The sequence below is a fragment of the Squalius cephalus genome, assembly GCF_949319135.1.
Source record: "Squalius cephalus genome assembly, chromosome: 5".
In the NCBI taxonomy this organism is placed as follows: domain Eukaryota; kingdom Metazoa; phylum Chordata; class Actinopteri; order Cypriniformes; family Leuciscidae; genus Squalius; species Squalius cephalus.
In genome coordinates this window covers 50443876-50468936 of record NC_137126.1, presented here as the reverse complement: position 1 = coordinate 50468936, position 25061 = coordinate 50443876, and the positions used below count along the sequence as shown (strand labels likewise).

At 42.5% G+C, this 25061-nt stretch overlaps 2 protein-coding genes across 4 annotated transcripts in view; one reads left to right on the top strand and one right to left on the bottom strand.

Moving 5' to 3' along the window:
• The window catches only part of rnf185 (ring finger protein 185), a 19995-nt gene extending 3144 nt beyond the window's left edge, over nt 1-16851 (top strand). For both annotated transcript variants that reach the window (XM_079871544.1, XM_079871543.1), the window contains 3 exons: nt 9580-9634; nt 11356-11473; nt 14542-16851. In XM_079871544.1, the coding sequence (XP_079727670.1) occupies nt 9580-9634; nt 11356-11473; nt 14542-14639 (271 nt within the window). In that variant the 3' untranslated portion in view covers nt 14640-16851. The remainder of the gene's footprint in view (nt 1-9579; nt 9635-11355; nt 11474-14541) is intronic.
• LOC307158711 (uncharacterized protein) lies at nt 16763-25061 on the bottom strand. 2 transcript variants are annotated; one of them, XR_013821266.1, is made up of 3 exons: nt 24844-25061; nt 18263-19168; nt 16763-17188 (listed from the first exon to the last, which is right to left on the bottom strand). XR_013821266.1 is itself a non-coding variant. In XM_079871542.1 (2 exons), exons 1-2 carry the CDS (start codon nt 24977-24979, stop codon nt 18516-18518), a joined length of 789 nt encoding a protein of 262 aa, XP_079727668.1. In that variant the 5' UTR covers nt 24980-25045; the 3' UTR covers nt 18116-18515. The 2 variants fall into 2 exon arrangements, 1 of the variants encoding a protein (XP_079727668.1); XM_079871542.1 differs by lacking the exon at nt 16763-17188 and having other exon boundaries at nt 18116-19168; nt 24844-25045.

Below are 25061 nucleotides of genomic sequence, written 5' to 3'. Positions count from 1 at the left end.
CACTGACACTCACTCACACGCTCACTCATACTCATTGACACACTCACTCATACTCACTGACACACTCACTCATACTCACTGACACACTCACTCATACTCACTCATACTCACTGACACACTCACTCATACTCACTGACACACTCACTCATACTCACTCATACTCACACACGCTCACTCATACTCACACACGCTCACTCATACTCACTCATACTCACACACGCTCACTCATACTCACACGCTCACTCATACTCACACACGCTCACTCACGCTCACTCATACTCACTCATGCTCACTCATACTCACACACGCTCACTCACGCTCACTCATACTCACACACGCTCACTCATACTCACACACGCTCACTCATACTCACACACGCTCACTCACGCTCACTCATACTCACACACGCTCACTCACGCTCACTCATACTCACACACGCTCACTCACGCTCACTCATACTCACACACGCTCACTCATACTCACACACGCTCACTCATACTCACACACGCTCACTCATACTCACACACGCTCACTCACGCTCACTCATACTCACTCATACTCACTCATACTCACACACGCTCACTCATACTCACACACGCTCACTCATACTCACACACGCTCACTCATACTCACACGCTCACTCATACTCACACGCTCACTCATACTCACTGACACACTCACTCATACTCACTCATACTCACTGACTCACTCACTCATACTCACTGACACACTCACTCATACTCACTCATACTCACTGACTCACTCACTCATACTCACTGACACACTCACTCATACTCACTGACACACTCACTCATATTCACTGACACTCACTCATACTCACTCATTCTCACTGACACACTCACTCATACTCACTGACACACTCACTCATACTCACTGACACACTCACTGACACTCACTCATACTCACTGACACACTCACTCATACTCACAGACACACACTCATTCTCACACGCACTCACTGACACACTCACTCACACGCTCACTCATACTCACTGACATACTCACTGACACACTCACTCATACTCACTGACACTCACTAAATAAATGTTGATTGATTGATTGACACACTCACTCATACCTACTGACACTCACTCATACTCACTGACACACTCACTCATTCTCACTGACACAGACACACTCACTCATACTCACTGACACACTCACTGACACTCACTCATACTCACTGACATACTCACTGACACTCACTGACACACTCACTCATACTCACTGACACACTCACTGACACTCACTGACACTCACTCATACTCACTCATACTCACTGACACTCACTCATACTCACTCATACTCACTGACACTCACTCATACTCACTCATACTCACTGACACTCACTGACACTCACTCATACTCACTCATACTCACTGACACTCACTCATACTCACTCATACTCACTCACACTCACTGACATACTCACTCATACTCACTGACACACTCACTGACACTAACTGACACTCATACTCACTCATACTCACTCATACTCACTGACACACTCACTCATACTCACTGAAACTCACTCATACTCACTCATACTCACTGACACACTCATACTCACTGACACACACTCATACTCACACACACTCACTGACACACTCACTCACACACTCACTGACACTCACTCACACGCTCACTGACACACTCACTCACACGCTCACTCATACTCACTGACACACTCACTCATACTCACTGACACACTCACTGACACTCACTCATACTCACTGACACTCACTCATACTCAGACACTCACTCATACTCACTGACACACTCACTCATACTCACTGACACTCACTCATACTCAGACACTCACTCATACTCACTGACACACTCACTCATACTCACTGACACACTCACTGACACACTCACTGACACACTCACTGACACTCACTGACACACTCACACGCTCACTGACACACTCACTCACACGCTCACTCATACTCACTGACACACTCACTCATACTCACTGACACTCACTGACACTCATACTCACTCATACTCACTGACACTCACTCATACTCACTCATACTCACTGACACACTCACTCATACTCACTGACACTCACTCATACTCACTCATACTCACTGACACACTCATACTCACTGACACACACTCATACTCACACACACTCACTGACACACTCACTCACACACTCACTGACACTCACTCACACGCTCACTGACACACTCACTCACACGCTCACTCATACTCACTGACACACTCACTCATACTCAGACACTCACTCATACTCACTGACACACTCACTCATACTCACTGACACTCACTCATACTCAGACACTCACTCATACTCACTGACACACTCACTCATACTCACTGACACACTCACTGACACTCACTGACACACTCACACGCTCACTGACACACTCACTCACACGCTCACTCATACTCACTGACACACTCACTCATACTCACTGACACACTCACTGACACTCACTGACACACTCACTGACACTCACTGACACTCATACTCACTCATACTCACTGACACTCACTCATACTCACTCATACTCACTGACACACTCACTCATACTCACTGACACTCACTCATACTCACTCATACTCACTGACACACTCATACTCACTGACACACACTCATACTCACACACACTCACTGACACACTCACTCACACACTCACTGACACTCACTCACACGCTCACTGACACACTCACTCACACGCTCACTCATACTCACTGACACACTCACTCATACTCACTCACACACTCACTGACACTCACTCATACTCAGACACTCACTCATACTCACTGACACACTCACTCATACTCACTGACACTCACTCATACTCACTGACACACTCACTGACACACTCACTGACACTCACTGACTCACTCACACGCTCACTGACACACTCACTCACACGCTCACTCATACTCACTGACACACTCACTCATACTCACTGACACACTCACTGACACTCACTGACACTCATACTCACTCATACTCACTGACACACTCACTGACACACTCACTCATACTCACTGACACTCACTCATACTCAGACACTCACTCATACTCACTGACACACTCACTCATACTCACTGACACACTCACTGACACACTCACTGACACTCACTCATACTCACTGACACTCACTCATACTCACTCATACTCACTGACACTCACTCATACTCACTGACACGCTCACTCATACTCACTCACGCTCACTCATACTCACTGACACGCTCACTCATACTCAGACACACTCACTCATACTCACTGACACACTCACTGACACACTCACTCATACTCACTGACACACTCACTCATACTCACTGACACACTCACTCATACTCACTGACACACTCACTGACACACTCACTGACACACTCACTCACTGACACACTCAGTGACACACTCAGTGACACACTCAGTGACACACTCAGTGACACACTCAGTGACACACTCAGTGACACACTCAGTGACACACTCACTGACACACTCACTGACACACTCACTGACACACTCACTGACACACTCACTGACACACTCACTGACACACTCACACACTCAGTGACACACTCAGTGACACACTCACTGACACACTCACTGACACACTCACTGACACACTCACTGACACACTCACTGACACACTCACTGACACGCTCACTCATACGCTCACTCATACTCACTGACACACTCACTCATACTCACTGACACACTCACTCATACTCACTAACACTCACTCATACTCACTGACACTCACTAACACTCACTCATACTCACTGACACTCACTAACACTCACTCATACTCACTGACACTCACTAACACTCACTCATACTCACTGACACTCACTAACACTCACTCATACTCAGACACACTCACTCATACTCACTCATACTCACTGACTCACTCATACTCACTGACACACTCACAACACACTCACTCATACTCACTGACACTCACTAACACTCACTCATACTCACTGACACACTCACTCATACTCACTGACTCATTCACTCATACTCACTGACTCACTCATACTCACTGACACACTCACTCATACTCACTCATACTCACTGACAGACTCACTCATACTCACTGACTCACTCATACTCACTGACTCACTCATACTCAGACACACTCAATCATACTCACTGACTCACTCAATCATACTCACTGACACACTCACTCATACTCACTCATACTCACTGACAGACTCACTCATACTCACTGACTCACTCAATCATACTCACTGACTCACTCAATCATACTCACTGACTCACTCATACTCACTGACTCACTCACTCATACTCACTCATACTCACTGACTCACTCATACTCACTGACACACTCACTCATACTCACTGACACACTCACTCATACTCAGACACACTCACTCATACTCACTCATACTCACTGACAGACTCACTCATACTCACTGACACACTCACTCATACTGAATTACGGCTTCGCAAACATTGCATTTTGCTGTCTTGCTCTGCAGCATTTCCAGCATGAAGTTAAGTAGCCAACAACGTCTGCTGTGTGGAAATAGTCGCAAACTGCGGAATGGATTTCCTGAGCGGGAGCGTGTCTCATAACTCTGTGTCTCATTGAGCCGCGCCTCCGTTCAGGAAATCCATTCCGCAGTTTGCAGCCAGCTAGCAGACTAGCCGGCGGGAATCACTTTTGGATTTCAGCAGACAACGTTAAAGCGCAGACATGATTCATGGATATCAGATATCTCCGCAGGTTGGATCGGGAAAATCCGATACGTGAATTATCACTCACTGACACACTCACTGACACACTCACACACTCAGTGACACACTCAGTGACACACTCACTGACACACTCACTGACACACTCACTGACACACTCACTGACACACTCACTGACACACTCACTGACACACTCACTCATACGCTCACTCATACTCACTGACACACTCACTCATACTCACTGACACACTCACTCATACTCACTAACACTCACTCATACTCACTGACACTCACTAACACTCACTCATACTCACTGACACTCACTAACACTCACTCATACTCACTGACACTCACTAACACTCACTCATACTCACTGACACTCACTAACACTCACTCATACTCAGACACACTCACTCATACTCACTCATACTCACTGACTCACTCATACTCACTGACACACTCACAACACACTCACTCATACTCACTGACACTCACTAACACTCACTCATACTCACTGACACACTCACTCATACTCACTGACTCATTCACTCATACTCACTGACTCACTCATACTCACTGACACACTCACTCATACTCACTCATACTCACTGACAGACTCACTCATACTCACTGACTCACTCATACTCACTGACTCACTCATACTCAGACACACTCAATCATACTCACTGACTCACTCAATCATACTCACTGACACACTCACTCATACTCACTCATACTCACTGACAGACTCACTCATACTCACTGACTCACTCAATCATACTCACTGACTCACTCAATCATACTCACTGACTCACTCATACTCACTGACTCACTCACTCATACTCACTCATACTCACTGACTCACTCATACTCACTGACACACTCACTCATACTCACTGACACACTCACTCATACTCAGACACACTCACTCATACTCACTCATACTCACTGACAGACTCACTCATACTCACTGACACACTCACTCATACTGAATTACGGCTTCGCAAACATTGCATTTTGCTGTCTTGCTCTGCAGCATTTCCAGCATGAAGTTAAGTAGCCAACAACGTCTGCTGTGTGGAAATAGTCGCAAACTGCGGAATGGATTTCCTGAGCGGGAGCGTGTCTCATAACTCTGTGTCTCATTGAGCCGCGCCTCCGTTCAGGAAATCCATTCCGCAGTTTGCAGCCAGCTAGCAGACTAGCCGGCGGGAATCACTTTTGGATTTCAGCAGACAACGTTAAAGCGCAGACATGATTCATGGATATCAGATATCTCCGCAGGTTGGATCGGGAAAATCCGATACGTGAATTATGCTGGTATCGGGTCCCGATACCGATACTGGATCGGATCGGCCCCATCCCTAACTCATACTCACTGACTCACTCATACTCACTGACACACTAACTCATACTCACTCATACTCACTGACAGACTCACTCATACTCACTGACTCACTCATACTCACTGACACACTAACTCATACTCACTCATACTCACTGACAGACTCACTCATACTCACTGACTCACTCATACTCACTCATACTCACTGACTCACTCATACTCACTCATACTCACTGACTCACTCATACTCACTGACACACTAACTCATACTCACTCATACTCACTGACAGACTCACTCATACTCACTGACTCACTCATACTCACTGACTCACTCATACTCACTGACACACTCACTCATACTCACTGACACACTCACTCATACTCACTGACACACTCACTCATACTCACTGACTCACTCATACTCACTGACACACTCACTCATACTCAGACACACTCACTCATACTCACTGACACACTCACTCATACTCACTGACTCACTCATACTCACTGACACACTCACTCATACTCACTGACTCACTCATACTCGCTGACACACTCACTCATACTCAGACACACTCACTCATACTCACTGACTCACTCACTCAGACACACTCACTCATACTCACTGACACACTCACTCTTACTCACTGACTCACTCATACTCACTGACTCACTCATACTCACTGACACACTCACTCATACTCACTGACACACTCACTCATACTCACTGACTCACTCATACTCACTGACACACTCACTCATACTCACTGACTCACTCATACTCACTGACTCACTCATACTCACTGACACACTCACTCATACTCACTGACACACTCACTCATACTCACTGACTCACTCATACTCACTGACACACTCACTCATACTCACTGACTCACTCATACTCACTGACACACTCACTCATACTCACTGACTCACTCATACTCACTGACAGACTCACTCATACTCACTGACTCACTCATACTCACTGACACACTCACTCATACTCACTGACTCACTCATACTCAGACACACTCACTCATACTCACTCATACTCACACACACTCACTCATACTCACACACGCTCACTGACATGCTCACTCATACTCACACACACTCACTGACACGCTCACTCATACACTCACGCTCATACTCTCACACGCTCACTCATACTCACACACTGAATCACACGCTCACTCATACTCTCACACTCACTGACACGCTCACTCACTCACACGCTCACACTCACATATGCTCACTCATACTCTCACGCTCACTCATACTCACACACACTCATACTCACGCTCACTCATACTCACACACACTCATACTCTCACGCTCACTCATACTCACACACTCACTCACACGCTCACACTCACATATGCTCACTCATACTCAGACTCACTCATACTCAGACACACTCAATCATACTCAGACACACTCACTCATACTCACTGACTCACTCATACTCACTGACTCACTCACTCATACTCACTGACACACTCACTCATACTCACTGACTCACTCATACTCACTGACACACTCACTCATACTCACTGACACACTCACTCATACTCACTGACTCACTCATACTCACTGACAGACTCACTCATACTCACTGACTCACTCATACTCACTGACACACTCACTCATACTCACTGACTCACTCATACTCAGACACACTCACTCATACTCACTCATACTCGCACACACTCACTCATACTCACACACGCTCACTGACATGCTCACTCATACTCACACACACTCACTGACACGCTCACTCATACACTCACGCTCATACTCTCACACGCTCACTCATACTCACACACTGAATCACACGCTCACTCATACTCTCACACTCACTGACACGCTCACTCACTCACACGCTCACACTCACATATGCTCACTCATACTCTCACGCTCACTCATACTCACACACACTCATACTCACGCTCACTCATACTCACACACACTCATACTCTCACGCTCACTCATACTCACACACTCACTCACACGCTCACACTCACATATGCTCACTCATACTCAGACTCACTCATACTCAGACACACTCAATCATACTCAGACACACTCACTCATACTCACTGACTCACTCATACTCACTGACTCACTCACTCATACTCACTGACACACTCACTCATACTCACTGACTCACTCATACTCACTGACACACTCACTCATACTCACTGACTCACTCATACTCACTGACACACTCACTCATACTCACTGACTCACTCATACTCACTGACAGACTCACTCATACTCACTGACTCACTCATACTCACTGACACACTCACTCATACTCACTGACTCACTCATACTCAGACACACTCACTCATACTCACTCATACTCACACACACTCACTCATACTCACACACGCTCACTGACATGCTCACTCATACTCACACACACTCACTGACACGCTCACTCATACACTCACGCTCATACTCTCACACGCTCACTCATACTCACACACTGAATCACACGCTCACTCATACTCTCACACTCACTGACACGCTCACTCACTCACACGCTCACACTCACATATGCTCACTCATACTCTCACGCTCACTCATACTCACACACACTCATACTCACGCTCACTCATACTCACACACACTCATACTCTCACGCTCACTCATACTCACACACTCACTCACACGCTCACACTCACATATGCTCACTCATACTCAGACTCACTCATACTCAGACACACTCAATCATACTCAGACACACTCACTCATACTCACTGACTCACTCATACTCACTGACTCACTCACTCATACTCTCTGACTCACTCACTCATACTCACTGACACACTCACTCATACTCACTGACACACTCATACTCAGACACTCACTCATACTCACTGACACACTCACTCATACTCACTGACACACTCATACTCAGACACTCACTCATACTCACACACACACTCATACTCTCTCGCTCACTCATACTCACACACACTCATATTCTCTCGCTCACTCATACTCACACACACTCATACTCTCTCGCTCACTCATACTCACACACAAACTCATTCTCAAACTCACACCCACACATACACACAACAGTAGAAAGTGTCAACTTCTAAATCAAAAGAGAAAATAATAAAAATGAAACTCATTTAATTTGCTGAATTATACAAAAATATTATTATAATGATTGTTTAAAATATAAACTTTTTATCACTTTTGTGAACTTCTGTAGAGCTGCCTAATTACACTCATTTAATAACTGATGATATTTGCAACGTCAACACCGACATTGAACTGAACTGAATTGCTTTAAAGCAGAATTTGAGTTTGTCTCATAGTTTGCATCGATTCTGTTATTTTCCTGTTTATGACTGTGAAGCTGCTTTGAAACACTCTATACTTTATGAAGCGTTATATGAATAAATGTCATTATACACACATATACACACCAGTATACCACTGATTGAACTATTAAAATCTGAAGTGATTTTCCTGTGTGATTTCAGAGAGCGAACTCCTCCACGACCGCAGGGCCAGCGGCCCGAACCGGAGAATCGTGGCGTGAGTATCTTTAACACACTCAGACAGTGTGAGCTCGATCTATATATAAGCAAGCGTTTCTTTTGTCATGGTATAGAGGGAAAAAAATCACAATGATCATTACACACACACTAATATATATATTAGTTCTGGGCAACGATTAATCGCATCCAAAATAAAAAGTTTGTGTTTATATGTGTGTACTGTGTATAATTATTTTGTATATACAAACACACACTCATGCATACGTTTATATATATCATTTTTTTATATATACATTTTCTTAAATATATATATGTGTGTGTTTATATATACGAAATCATTATACACACTACACACACATATATTATGTAAACACAAACTTTTATTTTGGATGCGATTAATTGTTGCCCAGCACTTTATTTATTTATATATATATATATATATATATATATATATATATACATACATATATATATATATATATATATACACACACACACAGCATTTAAGGTTGTACACGCATTTGCAACGCAATCATTGCACAAGACTTTTGTGACGAAACCGTTACACGGATGAAGGTTGCTGCAGTAATTCATTAGTCTAACGAGCGTCCCGGCGGGGCTTATTAAGGCGTCTCTGCGGACAGGCGATGGAGCGAGGGATGACAACATCTGACGTTTAACGTTGCATCACTCTCTGCTCTCTCAACTCTTAAAGATCTTGCGTAGTGATTATTTACTGGATAAAAATTAGATTCATATTAAAGGACTAGTTTGAAGATTCTGTCATTGTTTACTCACCCTCATGTTCTTCAGACTAAAACTATAAAAGAATTATTACTTGAAATAAAATAACTGTTAACTGAAATATTAAAATAGCTAATTATATAGACATAAAAGAAAATTAACTAATAAAATGGTAAAAACTCTACTAAATTTTACCAAAAGGGAAAATATATTAATAAAAACTAATTCAAACTATTAATAAAAAACTATAAATGCTTTTTTTAAAATGCCTATTATGCTTTTTCAGATGTTCTATTTCATGTAGTATGTGATAAAGCTGTTTGTGAATGTAAACGTTTGAAAGATCAGATAAATGGAGTTTAGAAAGAAAGGAGTGATTCTGAACTGAAACGAGTCGTCAGTAATTCAGTCTCACTTCCTGCTGAATCTATGTAGGTTTGAAACTCATTTGCATAATGCCAGCCGATTGGCTGAGCAGCGTCTCTAAGCCCCTCCCTCAAACACTAGTTTATCTGAGACTGGAAGAGTTTGGTTCGTGTTGTTCATGTCGAGAAGAACAAAGCAAATCCACTTTGATGAGATTGATACGGTAAAACTCACGCCATCGTTACTGTTCGTATCACTGTGTGTCGAGAGCTGAGATTCATGATATGATAATGAGCGTTTGCTTTCTGACCAATCAGAGCAGAGCAGCTCTCAGAGAGGCGGGGTTTAGAGAGACTGAATCTTCAAACAAACCTTTTCAGACTCTTTGAGAAATGAGGTGTTGTGCAATATATATATATATATATTATAAGAAAATGAAAGTCTTTTTGACCTTTTGAGCCTGTTGTAGGAAACCCAAAACAACATTAGGAGCCTTTAAAATAGCACAATAGAGGCTTTAAATTCACCTCTCGAGTTCCACAGCAGCCAGTCATACAGGTTTGGAATGACATAAGGAAGAGTACATCATAAGTTAGTTGAATGATGAGATTGGCAGTGTGTGTGAGAGCTTATGACGTGTGTTTGCAGGGATTTCAGGGCTTTGGCTTCGGAGACGGAGGCTTCCAGATGTCGTTCGGAATCGGGGCTTTTCCTTTCGGGATCTTTGCCACTGCATTCAACATCAACGACGGAAGACCACCTCCAGGTAAAACAATAAGGAAACTTTGACCTGTATTAAGAAGTTATTAATAAAGGGATTAAGTAAACATCATGTTTTTTTCACTAAATGAAAGAAAGAAACAGTCATTTTGCTTCTCCAGTAAATCTATCTTGATTTAACCCTCTGGTGCTCTGCGGTCGCTTTTGGCAGAACAAAAATAAAAATAAATTTCATTGGAATGGTTCGAAACTTGGTAAAGGTTTTGGCTCTTGCTGTGTGAACACACACAATAATCATGGCCATGACTGGAACAGGTTTAATGGTCCTGATAATATGAAGGTAAAACAGTAGCAAAACTCGAGAGCATGTAAATGTGAATTTGAGAACTTGTACAATAAATATTCGTACTTGTACATGAACATTTACACTCACAGCTCCAATGTGAAAACCTGTAAAATAAAAATCTGAAGTTGAATGTTGAAATTTGCACTCGCAGACAATAGTCACAAACCTGTATTCTGAATCTGAAGCTGCAGACGAGTAGACACAAATGTGTAAAATGCCATTCACAGAAATACAACGACAGACACAAACTTGTAATATATATTTTGCGTTTAATCTTACATTCACATTCGCGGTACAACCTCAATTAGGCACTTGCAGCTTCTCAAATCTGTCACTGCAATTTCAAATTTCGCGCCTTGACTTTTGCAACTCTTTTCGCGATATATCAGGTGCAAAACTAACTTGTGCACTTGAAACTCAGAGGCGGTGAGAGGGAAAGGGGGGCGGGAGGAGGGGGGGGTCAAAGGAGCCGTTTTATTGGTTGGCACCTAGCCAATGAAATGGGAGTTCGATGATGTCACGAAACCCGCGTGCACTGAAACACTAACATGGCTTAATGCATTAGACTGATATTAAAATAAATAAACAAAATGATCAAACTCAGTAGACACAATGCTAATGCATACTACAGAAAAGCAGATGAGCACAGAATATGACGTAAAACATATGACGTATGCCATATATATATATGCCCTATATATATGGTATACCATAGACTGTAAAAGACACACACACACACACACACACGTACGTATATATATATATATATATATAATTTATTTATGTTTTGTTTGTTTTTGTGTGTCCAACAGTTAGGCTAGGGTGAATATTTAAAACATTTACATTTTTCCAAAGCGACTTACATTGCATATTAAGGTATACATTTTACATTCTTATCAGATAATTTAGGTGCATTTTCATATTGCAATGGAATATATTAGATGCATTTTTATCAAGCTTGTATATTTAAGTTCAGTAATTTCACTTAAATGATAATTAATAGGTAATCTTCACTGCCATTTAAGTGAAATTATTGAATTTAAATATACGAGCATCTGAACTCTTCATATATATATATATATATATATATATATAAGCAAATGTGTGTTCAGTGCAAATAAACTTGCTGCCTAGTGTTTTATTAATAAAGTAACAAATTATGTGTTTTTTTTATTGTTTTTAATTTTTATTTTATAACTGTTGGTCCATTAAGCCTCATTAAGCGTTTTCTTGGGTTTCGAGGAAAACGTACAATTAAACGCGTTGCGTTCATATTCTGTGCTCAATTTTTTTCTGTATAGGCTATATGGTGTTTCCTGTTTGGTCTTTTAATACCACTGTCTCAATTAAACGCGTTGCGTTCATATTCTGTAAAACTATTCCAGTAAAACTAATGATATTTCATAAAAATATTTTCCAAGCGTTTTAAAAAATAGCTGATACATATGCATACAAATGTTTGCATTGTGGCTGGCGTTGTTCATTGGTGAGGCATCGACCAATAAAATGACTTCATTCCGACCCCAGCCCCGCCCCCAACTCTGCTCTCTCAAGTCTGCATTTACAAGTGCACGAGTGAGTTTTGCTACAGGCATATCGCAAAAAGAGTAGCAAAAGTCAAAGCGCTAGGATTTGAAGTTGTACTGCCAGATATGAGAGGTTGTGAGTGCCGACTTGTGGTTGTACAACGAAACTGAACTAAAGCACAAAGATAAATGTGTAGTACACAATTGTGCCTGTCATTTTGTTTATGTAAATGACACTTTACACATTTGTAACTATTAATCTGCAACTTCGAATTCAAAACACAGGTGTTCTGAGTATTGTCTGTGTGTGCAAATCGATAGATGCAGCTTTTCACATCAGAGCTGCAAGTATAAATTTCAACTTACAAATACAAATATTAATTTTACAAGTTCTCACATTCAAATTAGCAAGCTCTCAAGTTTTGCTACTGTTTTACCTTCATATGATAACAATAGCCACACTTGAGCTCCTCGCGGTCAGAAATGACGCATTGGAAATGAATGAGACGAGTTTCCTCTAGTGGAAGCGTTTGGTACTGCAGCCGAACAACATCTCACTGAGAGACCAGCTTTGGAGATATCAGCCTCACATTTGAACACAACTTGAGTAGATTTATGGCTTTGATCTTCTCAGTTTTAGAGTAAATCATGTTTTTGAAAATATATATTTCATATAAAAATTTTAAAAAGTATTTTTGTGCATTTTTCATAACGATACACATAAAATTCTGTTACTTTTACTTGGGTTCACTTTTTAAAACTTCAGTTTTCAGCAATAATCTGCCAAGTGTCGTGATTGAAAAGAGATCAAATGCTCAAAAAGTGAATAAATGGATTATAAATACAGCGTAAATATAATTTACTACCATAAAATCCTCTAAAAATACAAAATATTAAATAAAATAAAAAATATTAAACTAAAATATAATACATTAATTTCATTGACAAAAATAAATCATCCATTTCTGTCCGACACGCGAAGAGCACGAGAGGGTTTAGGATGTTTCGATACTTGTGCTGGAAAACAAGACAGAAATATGATGTTTGGCATTTATTGAAACTGAGTCTGTCTGAGATTAATCTAATAATGCAATCTTGAGATCAATAAAAATACGTATGAAACTGTTTTTAAAGATGATTGTATTTTATGTCTGTTGTGCAGCACTTTGTTCAGCATTCATGTTGTATAAGGTGCTATATAAATAAAATTGACCTTGACCTCTTGACCTTTTGACCCCGCAGCGGCTCCGGGGACCCCTCAGCACACGGATGAGCAGTTCCTGTCCCGCCTGTTCCTGTTCGTGGCGCTGCTCATCATGTTCTGGCTGCTTATTGCCTGAACACACGGCTAAACATGCCTTTCTTACTCAGTATTTGTGTCTTGTTTCCAGTCCAAATATCTAGAATGTATTAAATCAAGATGCATTTACTAAAGTAGTAACATGCCATAAGAAATTAAGTCTTGTTTTCTGGGGAAATAAATCAAAATGAAGTGAGTTTTTGACCTGCAAAATGCAAAATGAAAATGACCTGCCAATGGGGAAAGAAAAATACACTTAATTTCAAACAGAAACAAGATTATTTTTCTGACCCCATTGGTGGGTCATTTTGCTTGTTTTAAGCAAAAACTCACTTCATTTTGATTTATTTCCCCAGAAAACAAGACTTAATTTCTTATGGCATGTTACTACTTTAGTAAATGCATCTTGATTTAATACATTCTAGATATTTGGACTGGAAACAAGACAAAAATACTGAGTGAGAAAAGCATTTTTGACTCCATTATGGCTCTTCCTGAAGGACTGACGGCTAAAGATCCACTAAAATCTCAGTAGTGTGTGTGTGTGTGTGTGTGTGTGTGTGTGTGTGTGTGTGTGTGTGTGTGTGTGTGTGTGTGTGTGTGTGTGTGTGTGTGTGTGTGTGTGTGTGTGTGTGTGTGTGTGTGTGTGTGTGTGTGTGTGTGTGTGTGTGTGTGTGTGTGTGTGTGTGTGTGTGTGTGTGTGTTTCCTGATGGGATTTAGAAAAGAAACTCGTCTTTTTCTATGAAAGAGATAGCGATGGCATGTGCGCCACACTCCTCTGCTCGTGTTCCTACATTTAGATGTCCTACAGTTGCGGTGCCAAATGATGTCACTCGTGTTAACACAGCTAAATAATACTTGTAGAAATCCTATGAACACATAAATGTTCTTCTGAACAATAACCTTGAATACTTCATCAACGTTTAATTTTTCCTTTTAATTAACACTTTGAATGTTTTTCTTTGTAAATATCTTTCCACATGGATTAAACTAAAGCTTTTTTATCATTAAAATAAAAAGGTTTTAGAAAATAGAGGTTAAAAATAATTCAGAACGTCTTAATGGCACATGGCGATTTATTCATATAGGCCGACGATGTGTGTGATGTGAAGTTTTCGGAAACGTTTGGCCGTGTGTAAAGCACAAGCTCATGTCGACTGTCCAGATGCTGAATAAAGTTAATTTTAAACATGTTTTTGAAGGGTTTTTTATTTCCTCAGTATCAGCAGTGATTAAGATCAAGCCATCATTATTACACTCAAAGTAGTGATTATGACATGCTAAGTCACAATTATGATTAAAGACTCAATGTTGAAAATATGAGGAAAAAGGTTGAAATTACTTTCTCAAGTCAGAATTTTGACATTTTAATGACATTAATTATGATCTTTCAAGTAAATTTAATGTCATACATTAAGTCAACATTTGATGTCATAATTTTGACTTTTTATATCATTGATAATTTACAAATCAGAATTTTTACTCCTAATTTTAAATGTCATATTTTACTAAAGTCAATTTCGACTTTTTACGTCGTCATAATTTCAACTGTCACAATTATGATTGTTTATGACTTAATTATATCTTGATAACTTACTGTCAATTTCAACTTTTTGTCTTAATTTGGACTTTTTACAGCTTCAGTCAGAGGAATTTTTGACTATCAAAATTTTGACTTAAGTCAGTTTCGACCTTTTTATATCATAATTGACTTCATAATTTCAACCATTATGTCATAATTAATTTTAACTTTTTGTGTAATTTTGACTCAAGTCAGTTTAGACTTTTTTTACGTCTTAATTTAGAATTATGACTTTTTAAAGTCAGTTTACACTTCTTATAATTGACTTGTCATAATTTTGACAGTCATAATTTCAAATATAATGTCGCAATGGCTTTTTCAGTCATACTTCTCACTTTTCATCTCATAAACATGACTCGACTCACAAAAGCATGATTTTTTTCACCTTATGTGAATCATTCCTGATGGAGTGTGTGTGAAACCTCTGTTTGACTCATTAACACTTCATCACCAGATCATGATTGGCTGGTAAAATGTAAGATCTCCAATAATCATCTTAATTCCCATATTTAGATTTACCGGTCCTCACCAGCATTCAGTTTTTAATAAATTAATGCAACAAAAAACAACAGAGCGCTTCACTCAGTCACTGGTGTGTGTTTATTCACTGTTCAGCTGTAGTGTACACGGACTTCTTATGAAAATACAAAAAAAAACTAATAAAATAAATGCATGAAGTAGCGGTTCAAGACATTTAATGATGCAAGAACATTTTCACTGGTGATATTTTACAAAAACAGGGTCTTTTGAGCCACTGAATATCCAATCAAACCTAGTCAAACGCTGAGGGACTTCATCTCCAGCTTCATCCTGAGATATTTACACAAATAAAGCATCTTTTAATCTAAAAGATGCAGTCAAATGTTCCAGGGTCCAGTGTGAATCCAGTGAAAGATCGGGAGTGAACGCCAGTGTGTTAAGTCACACAGTCACCTTAAGTCACTTAAGTTTTGTCTTTTTACTTTATATCATAATTTTGACTCATAATTTGACTTAGTTCAATTGACTTTTTACGACTTAAGTTATGAAATTATGGTTGAAATTGCTAGTCAAAATTCTGACTTAAGTCGTAAAAAGTCAATTGAACTAAGTCAAATATGACAGTTGAAATTATGAGTCAAAATTCTAAGTCCAACTTTTTGTCGCAATTTTGACTCAAGACGTAAAAATGTCCAAACTGACTCGTGTCAGAATATTGACTCATAATTTCCAACCATAATGTAATAATTCCAACTTTTTGTTGCAATTTTGTCGCAATTTTGAATTTTGAGTCAGTTTCGACTTTTTTCCATCTTAAGTCAGAATTTTGAATTTAAATCATAATTTTTACTCAAGTCAGAATTTTGACAGTCATAATTTCAACAATAATTGGCAGTCAGATGTTTCCGGGCTCCAATGTAAAGCTCATGTCCTTGCACTGAGTCCGACAGCAGTGCGTTCACTGGTCCTTGAACTCTGTGTCAAACATGATCTTAGAGTGTCATAATTGAAACATTTATCGCAATTTTGACTTAAGTCAGTTTCAACTTTTTTTACATCTTAAGTCAGAATTTTCACTTTATTTCATAATTTTGACTCATAATTTCAACCATAATTTCATAAGTCCAACTTTTTCATCACAATTTTGACTTAAGTCAGTTTTGACTTTTTTACGTCTTAAGTCACTTAAGTTACGTCTTTTCACTTTATATCATAATTTTGACTCATAATTTGACTTAGGTCAATTGACTTTTTACGACTTAGGTCAGAATTTTGACTCGCAATTTCAACCATAATTTCATGACATAAGTCGTAAAAAGTCAATTGAACTAAGTCAAATATGACAGTTGAAATTATGAGTCAAAATTCTAAGTCCAACTTTTTGTCGCAATTTTGACTCAAGACGTAAAAATGTCCAAACTGACTCATGTCAGAATATTGACTCATAATTTCCAACCATAATGTAATAATTCCAACTTTTTGTCGCAATTTTGTCTCAAGTCTGTATCGACTTTTTTACGTCTACTCTTAAGTCACTTAAGTTACGTCTTTTCACTTTATATCATAATTTTGACTCATATTTTGACTTAGGTCAATTGACTTTTTATGACTTAGGTCAGAATTTTGACTCATAATTTCAACCATAATGTAATAATTATACCTTTTTGTCGCAATTTTGACTTAAGTAAAAATTCTGATATAAATTCAAAATTCGGACTTAAGATGGAAAAAAATAATCAAAACTGACTTAAGTCAGAATTTTGACAGTCATAATTTCTATAATTGACCGTGAGATGTTTCCAGGCTCCAATGTAAAGCTACTGTCCCTGCACTGAGTCCGACTCCATCAGTGTTCACTGGTCCTTGAACTCTGCGTCGAACATGATCTTCTGGATCTGCATTTTAACCACGGCTCTTTTCTGTGGCGTCAGTCTTTTGAGGGCCGGGACGAAACTCAGGAGGAACAGCTCGTCCTCATCCAAGGCTTTCTGGACACTCTTCAGAGGCTCGTTCTCTGAGGCCCGTGTGTGTGTCGGAGTCTCTGAGGTCTGCGCTGGTGAACCGGACGCCGGCGCCCCCTTCAGGCCCGGAGGAAGAGCGGAGACCAGCGGCCTCATGTGTTGCAGTGGTTTGAGCTGAGCCACGATAGACAGGGGCATTATGGGATTGAGCGGGATCGCCGCTTTGAGCGGATGCTTGGGCTCAAACCTGCCGTCACTCTTTGCTCTGTTTCCCAGGCTGGACTTTGAGTCTCCGCCGCTGGACTCGTCGAGCGACTCCTCGGGCGAATCGCGAGCGCTTCCGTCCCCGTCATCCGGATCCTCCAGAGCCTCGGCTTCACTGGGAATCTTCCTCTTCCGGATGTGATTGTCCAGGAACGAGAGGCTGTCTCTGTGTGGCCAGTAATGCAGGCGCCGGCCTCCTTCTTCCCTCTTCAGCTTGCAGAGTCTCCGCTCGCGGATGTAGCGATCCCTGATGGTCTTCCATCTCCTCTTACACTCCACCACTGCAGCGGGAGAACAGCGTTAGACTCACACACACACACACACACACACACACTGCAGCGGGAGAACAGCGTTAGACTCACACATACACACACACACACACACACTGCAGCGGGAAAACTCCACAACTCATGGCGTCAGTAGTAGCGTAGCGCATCATGGCGTAGTGTAAATATCAGTGCGTCGCATTAGTTGCGCTCAGACTAAAGTCGAATCCGTATGTTCGTTTGGCCGGACACTAGTTATTTTACTTTATAAAGTTTTAAATATGGATATTTTTCTTACACAAACGCAACGCTTCGCTTCAGAACGCCTTTATTAGCACTTTATGATGGACAGATAAACTTTTATGAGCTTTAAACTGATGGTCCACTGCCATTATAAAGCTGGAAGCGTCAGTTATTAATAACTCAGATTGTGTTCGTCTGGAAGCAGAGAGTCATAAACACTAGCATGAGTTCAGCGAGAGTAAATCATGGGCTAATGTTCATTTTAAAGTGAACTCCTCCTTTAAACTCAGAGTCTCTGATCATGTGATTAAACTCAAACACGCACAGAATCAGGTTTATCAACATCATCATAAAAATGATCATCTTACAGGGACTTTCTGAAGCGCTGGAACTCTGAACGGCAGCTTGATGATCTAAAACAAAGACCGATGAAAAACACTTTCTCTTCACTGTAAAAATTTATCCTGATTTTAACGGTAAAAGAAAAAAACTTTAATTGACTATGTACTATATTCGGTGATCTAACTGTACATTTAATGTAATTTTACAGTAAATCCGTTAAATTTACAGTGTTTGGAAGTGAAAAAGAACAAGTCATTGAATAATTTACAGTGAAAAAATGTAACTTAACATTCCCACAATTCCCTGCGTGACACTTCACATTTGATGTATTTTTGTTGAAATAACTGTTTCATAGTTTTTTTGTTTTGTTTTTCCTCCTTGAAACTGCCACCTTACCGTGGTGGAGGGGTTTGAGTACCCGAATGACCCTAGGAGCTATGTTGTCTGGGGCTATATGCCCCTGGTAGGGTCTCCCAAGGCAAACAGGTCCTAGGTGACGGGTCAGACTAAGAGCGGTTCAGAAACCCTTTATGATGTCAACAAATGCAAGGACCATGACGTCGCCCGGCATGGCGCAGCCGGGGCCCCACCTTGGAGCCAGGCCCGGGGTTGGGGCTCGTATGCGAGCGCCTGGTGGCCGGGCCTCCCCCCATGGGATCCGGCCGGGCTCAGCCCGAAGGAGCGACGTGGGGCCACCCTGAGATTGTGCGTGAGGTTCAGAGATTCCGACTAGAGATAGTTGGGATCACCTCCACGCACGGCTTGGGCTCTGGAACCACACTCCTCGAGAGAGCATGGACTCTCTACCACTCTGGAGTTGCCCATGGTGAGAGGCGGCGGGCTGGTGTGGGTTTGCTTATAGCCCCCCAGCTCAGCCGCCATGTGTTGGAGTTCACCCCAGTGAACGAGAGGGTCGCTTCCCTGCGCCTTCGGGTCGGGGACGGGTCTCTCACTGTTGTGTGCGCCTATGGGCCAAACAGCAGTGCAGAGTACCCGGCTCTCTTGGGGTCTCTGGAAGGGGTGCTGGAAAGTGCTCAGACTGGGGACTCCGTTGTTCTACTGGGGGACTTCAACGCCCACGTGGGCAACAACAGTGACACCTGGAGGGGCGTGATTGGGAGGAACGGCCCCCCTGATCTGAACACGAGTGGTGTTCTGTTATTGGACTTCTGTGCTAGTTACAGCTTGTCCATAACGAACACCATGTTCAAGCATAAGGGTGTCCATCAGTGCACATGGCACCAGGACACCCTAAGCCGGAGGTCGATGATCGACTTTGGCTGCCGTATGTCTTGGACACTCGGGTGAAGAGAGGGGCAGAGCTGTCAACTGATCCCCACCTGGTGGTGAGTTGGATCCGATGGTGGGGGAGGAAACTGGACAGACTCGGCAGACCCAAGCGTACTGTGAGGGTCTGTTGGGAACGTTTGGCCGAATCCCCTGTCAGAGAGATCTTCAACTTCCACCTCCGGCAGAGCTTCGACCAGATCCCGAGGGAGGCTGGAGATATTGAGTCCGAGTGGACCATATTCTCCACCTCCATTGTCGACGCGGCCACTCAGAGCTGTGGCCGTAATGTCTCCGGTGCCTGTCGAGGTGGCAATCCCCGAACCCGGTGGTGGACACTGGAAGTAAGGAATGCCGTAAAGCTGAAAAAGTAGTCCTATCGAGCATGGCTGGCTTGTGGGACTCCTGAGGCAGCTGACTGGTACCGGCAGACCAAGTGGACTGCAGCCCGGGTGGTTGTGGAGGCAAATAATCGGGCTTTGGAGGAGTTTGGTGAGGCCATGGAGAAGGATTGGCCTCGAAGAAATTCTGGCAAACCGTCCGGCGCCTCAGGAGGGGGAAGCAGTGCCCTACCAACACTGTTTCCAGTGGAAGTGGGCAACTGTTGACGTCAACTGGGGATATCATCAGACGGTGGAAGGAATACTTCGAGGATCTCCTCAATCCCACCGACACGTCTTACATTGAGGAAGCAGAGGCTGAGGGCACGGAGGTGGACTTGTCCATCACCCAAGCTGAAGTCACCGAGGAAGTCAAGAAGCTCCTCGTGGCAAGGCACCGGGGGTGAATGAGATCCGCCCTGAGTACCTAAAGTCTCTGGATGTTGTGGGGCTGTCTTGGCTGACACGCCTCTGCAACATCGCGTGGCGATCGGGGACAGTGCCTTTGGACTGGCAGACCAGGGTGGTGGTCCCTTTTTTTAAGAAGGGGGACCGGAGGGTGTGTTCCAACTATAGGGGGATCACACTTCTCAGCCTCCCCGGGAAAGTCTATGCCAGGGTACTGGAGAGGAGAATACGGCCAATAGCAGAACCTCGGATTCAGGAGGAACAGTGCGATTTTCGTCCCAGTCGTGGAACACTGGACCAGCCCTATACCCTCTCCAGGGTGCTGGAGGTTTCATGGGAGTTTGCCCAACCAATCCACATGTGCTTTGTGGATTTGGAGAAGGCATTCGACTGTGTCCCTCACGGCGTCCTGTGGAGGGTGCTCTGGGAGTATGGGGTTCGGGGCCCTTTGCTAAGGGCTACCCGGTCCCTGTACGACCGGAGCAGGAGCTTGGTTCGCATTGCCGGCAGTAAGTCAGACTTGTTCCCGGTGCATGTTGGACTCCGTCAGGGCTGCCCTTTGTCACCGGTTCTGTTCATAATTTTTATGGACAGAATTTCTAGGCGCAGCCAGGGGCCGGAGGGTGTCAGGTTTGGGGACCACATGATCTCATCTCTGCTCTTTGTGGATGATGTTGTCGTGCTGGCCCCATCAGACCAGGACCTTCAGCATGCACTGGGACGGTTTGCAGCCGAGTGTGAAGCGGCTGGGATGAGTATCAGCGTCTCCGAGTCAGAGGCCATGGTTCTCAGTCGGAAAAGGGTGGCTTGCCCACTTCAGGTTGGTGGAGAGTTCCTGCCTCAAGAGGAGGAGTTCAAGTATCTTGGGATCATTCACGTGTGAGGGAAGGATGGAACGGGAGATCGACAGATGGATCAGTGCAGCTCCTGTAGTAATGCGGTCGATGTGCCGGTCTGTCGTGGTGAAGAAAGAGCTGAGCTGCAAGGCGAAGCTTTCTATTTACCGGTCAATCAACATTCCTACCCTCACCATGAGCTGTGGGTCATGACCGAAAGGACAAGATCCGGATACAGGCGGCCGAAATGAGCTTTCTCCGCAGGGTGGCTGGACGATCCCTTAGAGATAGGGTGAGGAGCTCGGACACTCGGGAGGAGCTCAGAGTAGAGCCGCTTCTCCTCCACATCGAGAGGGGCCAGCTGAGGTGGATCGGGCATCTATTCCGGATGCCTCCAGGACGCCTTCCCGGGAAGGTGTTCCGGGCATGTCCCACTGGGAGGAGGACCCGGGGAAGACCTAGGACACGCTGGAGGGACTATGTCTCCTGGCTGGCCTGGGAACGCCTCGGGGTCCCCCCGGAAGAGCTGGAGGAAGTGTCTAGGGAGAGGGAAGTCTGGGCATCCCTGCTTAGACTGCTGCCCCCGCGACCCGGCCCCGGATAAGCGGAAGAAGATGATGGATGGATGTTTTTTTTTTCTAATCAGTGATGTACATTAGGGTTTTGTTACATTTAATGTTGTTAAATAAATGTTTATTGCATTTTTACAATGTCATGTGTGTTTAGTGTGTGTGTAATGACACTGTGCAGCTTCTGTATATTAGTATTAACTCTCTTGTGGAAAAGCTGCTTGTGATGAGCTTTGATTGATCATGTGACTCATCTCCACTGTGATTGGAGGATGTCAGTGTATTACAATAGTACAAAACCGATATTAGTACTTCAATAGGTCGGTAAGTTACCATTATATCAGATAGTGAAATAAGTTTTTTTACTGTAAATTTAAGTTAAGTCTGTAAAACCTAAAATGTTGCTACCGTATTTTTTTGCGGTAAATTTCTGGATATCTTTTTTTTTTTTTCAACGTAAATTTACCGGAATTTTAGTTTACAGTGAAAAACACGATGGACCCCGACAGAAACATGGCGTCGCTCAGATCCAGCAACATCTGTAACGCCTGATCCACATGTGGGCCGGATCTGAGCCGACACTGTTTCCGCGACGATCGTGTTTGAAACACTATTTTTTACTTTATAATTTTCTCCTCCAGAAAGCTGTTAAAATGCTTACCGTGGCTTAATGCATTAAAGACACTGATGTTAAAAGATCAAATGCAGTTATTTATGATGCATATTATATACAGGCAGATACAGATGAGAATATGAATAAAACACGATATTGAACATTAAAGTCGAGATGAAACTGGTGTTTTCTCCCCGAGAGAAACAAATGACCAATAAGAACAAATGTAGGCGGGGCTTAATTCGGTATTGTCGGATAAATCATTTATAATAAATACTGCAATATTCCATGCAAAAATAAGAATGATCAGTTTTGATTCCATGGTTATTTTAAGCATGTTCCCATATAAAAGCATTATAAAGTAAACGCTTAACGTGCATCATCTCTATCAGCCTTTATATAATATGAAAATCAGAAAGAGCTTTATTAACAATGATTTGATTTTTCCCTGAATGAAGCTTCCATGTAAATACAAGACATAATAATAATAATATTAAAGAATAAATGTGACAAGACACACAATGGCTATATTTACAGCAATAATGTGTATATATTAATATAATTGTCTTAGTACAATAATGCGCCGCGTTACGCGTTTCAATGTCTCTTTTATCGTACATTATCATAAATCTGCACTCATACAGTGAATCAGAGACTTTATGCCTCAAAGTTCTTCAGAAAACAGACAGAAAGACGCGCGTTAAAAACATCTAGACGGAGCGGAACAGAAGGTTGAAATATTAATAAAATAACACATATGAAACTCAAGAACGCGCGCTAAATGAATCCCTGTTAACTTCAATATATTGTCCATCATTTATAGCGCTCGCGACGCGTCTCAGAACGCGCCTTCAATAATCAACGATCAAGCCGCAGTGTGACTGACACGGACGCGTTGTAGTTGTTGAGTCTCCAGCTGTAAATATGTGTGTAAAATCATCAAGATCAACAGAACAGAAACACTTTTCAAAGTCAAACGCTTGTCGAGCGCGCGTGATGTTGACGCACTGACCGGAGAGCCCGACGCACGCGGCGACCTCCCTCCACGCGTTCACGCGCCGCTCGGAACTGCGATAATCGTGCAGCGACGCGTTGTAGAGCACCGGGTAACCGGAGACGCTCTGGATCAGTTTCTCAGTCGCGGCCATTGAGTTTATTGAGACGCGTCGATCTGAACGCGCTCCCGGAATTGTTACACAGGCGCGTCAAAAGTGCGCGACACGCGCCTCT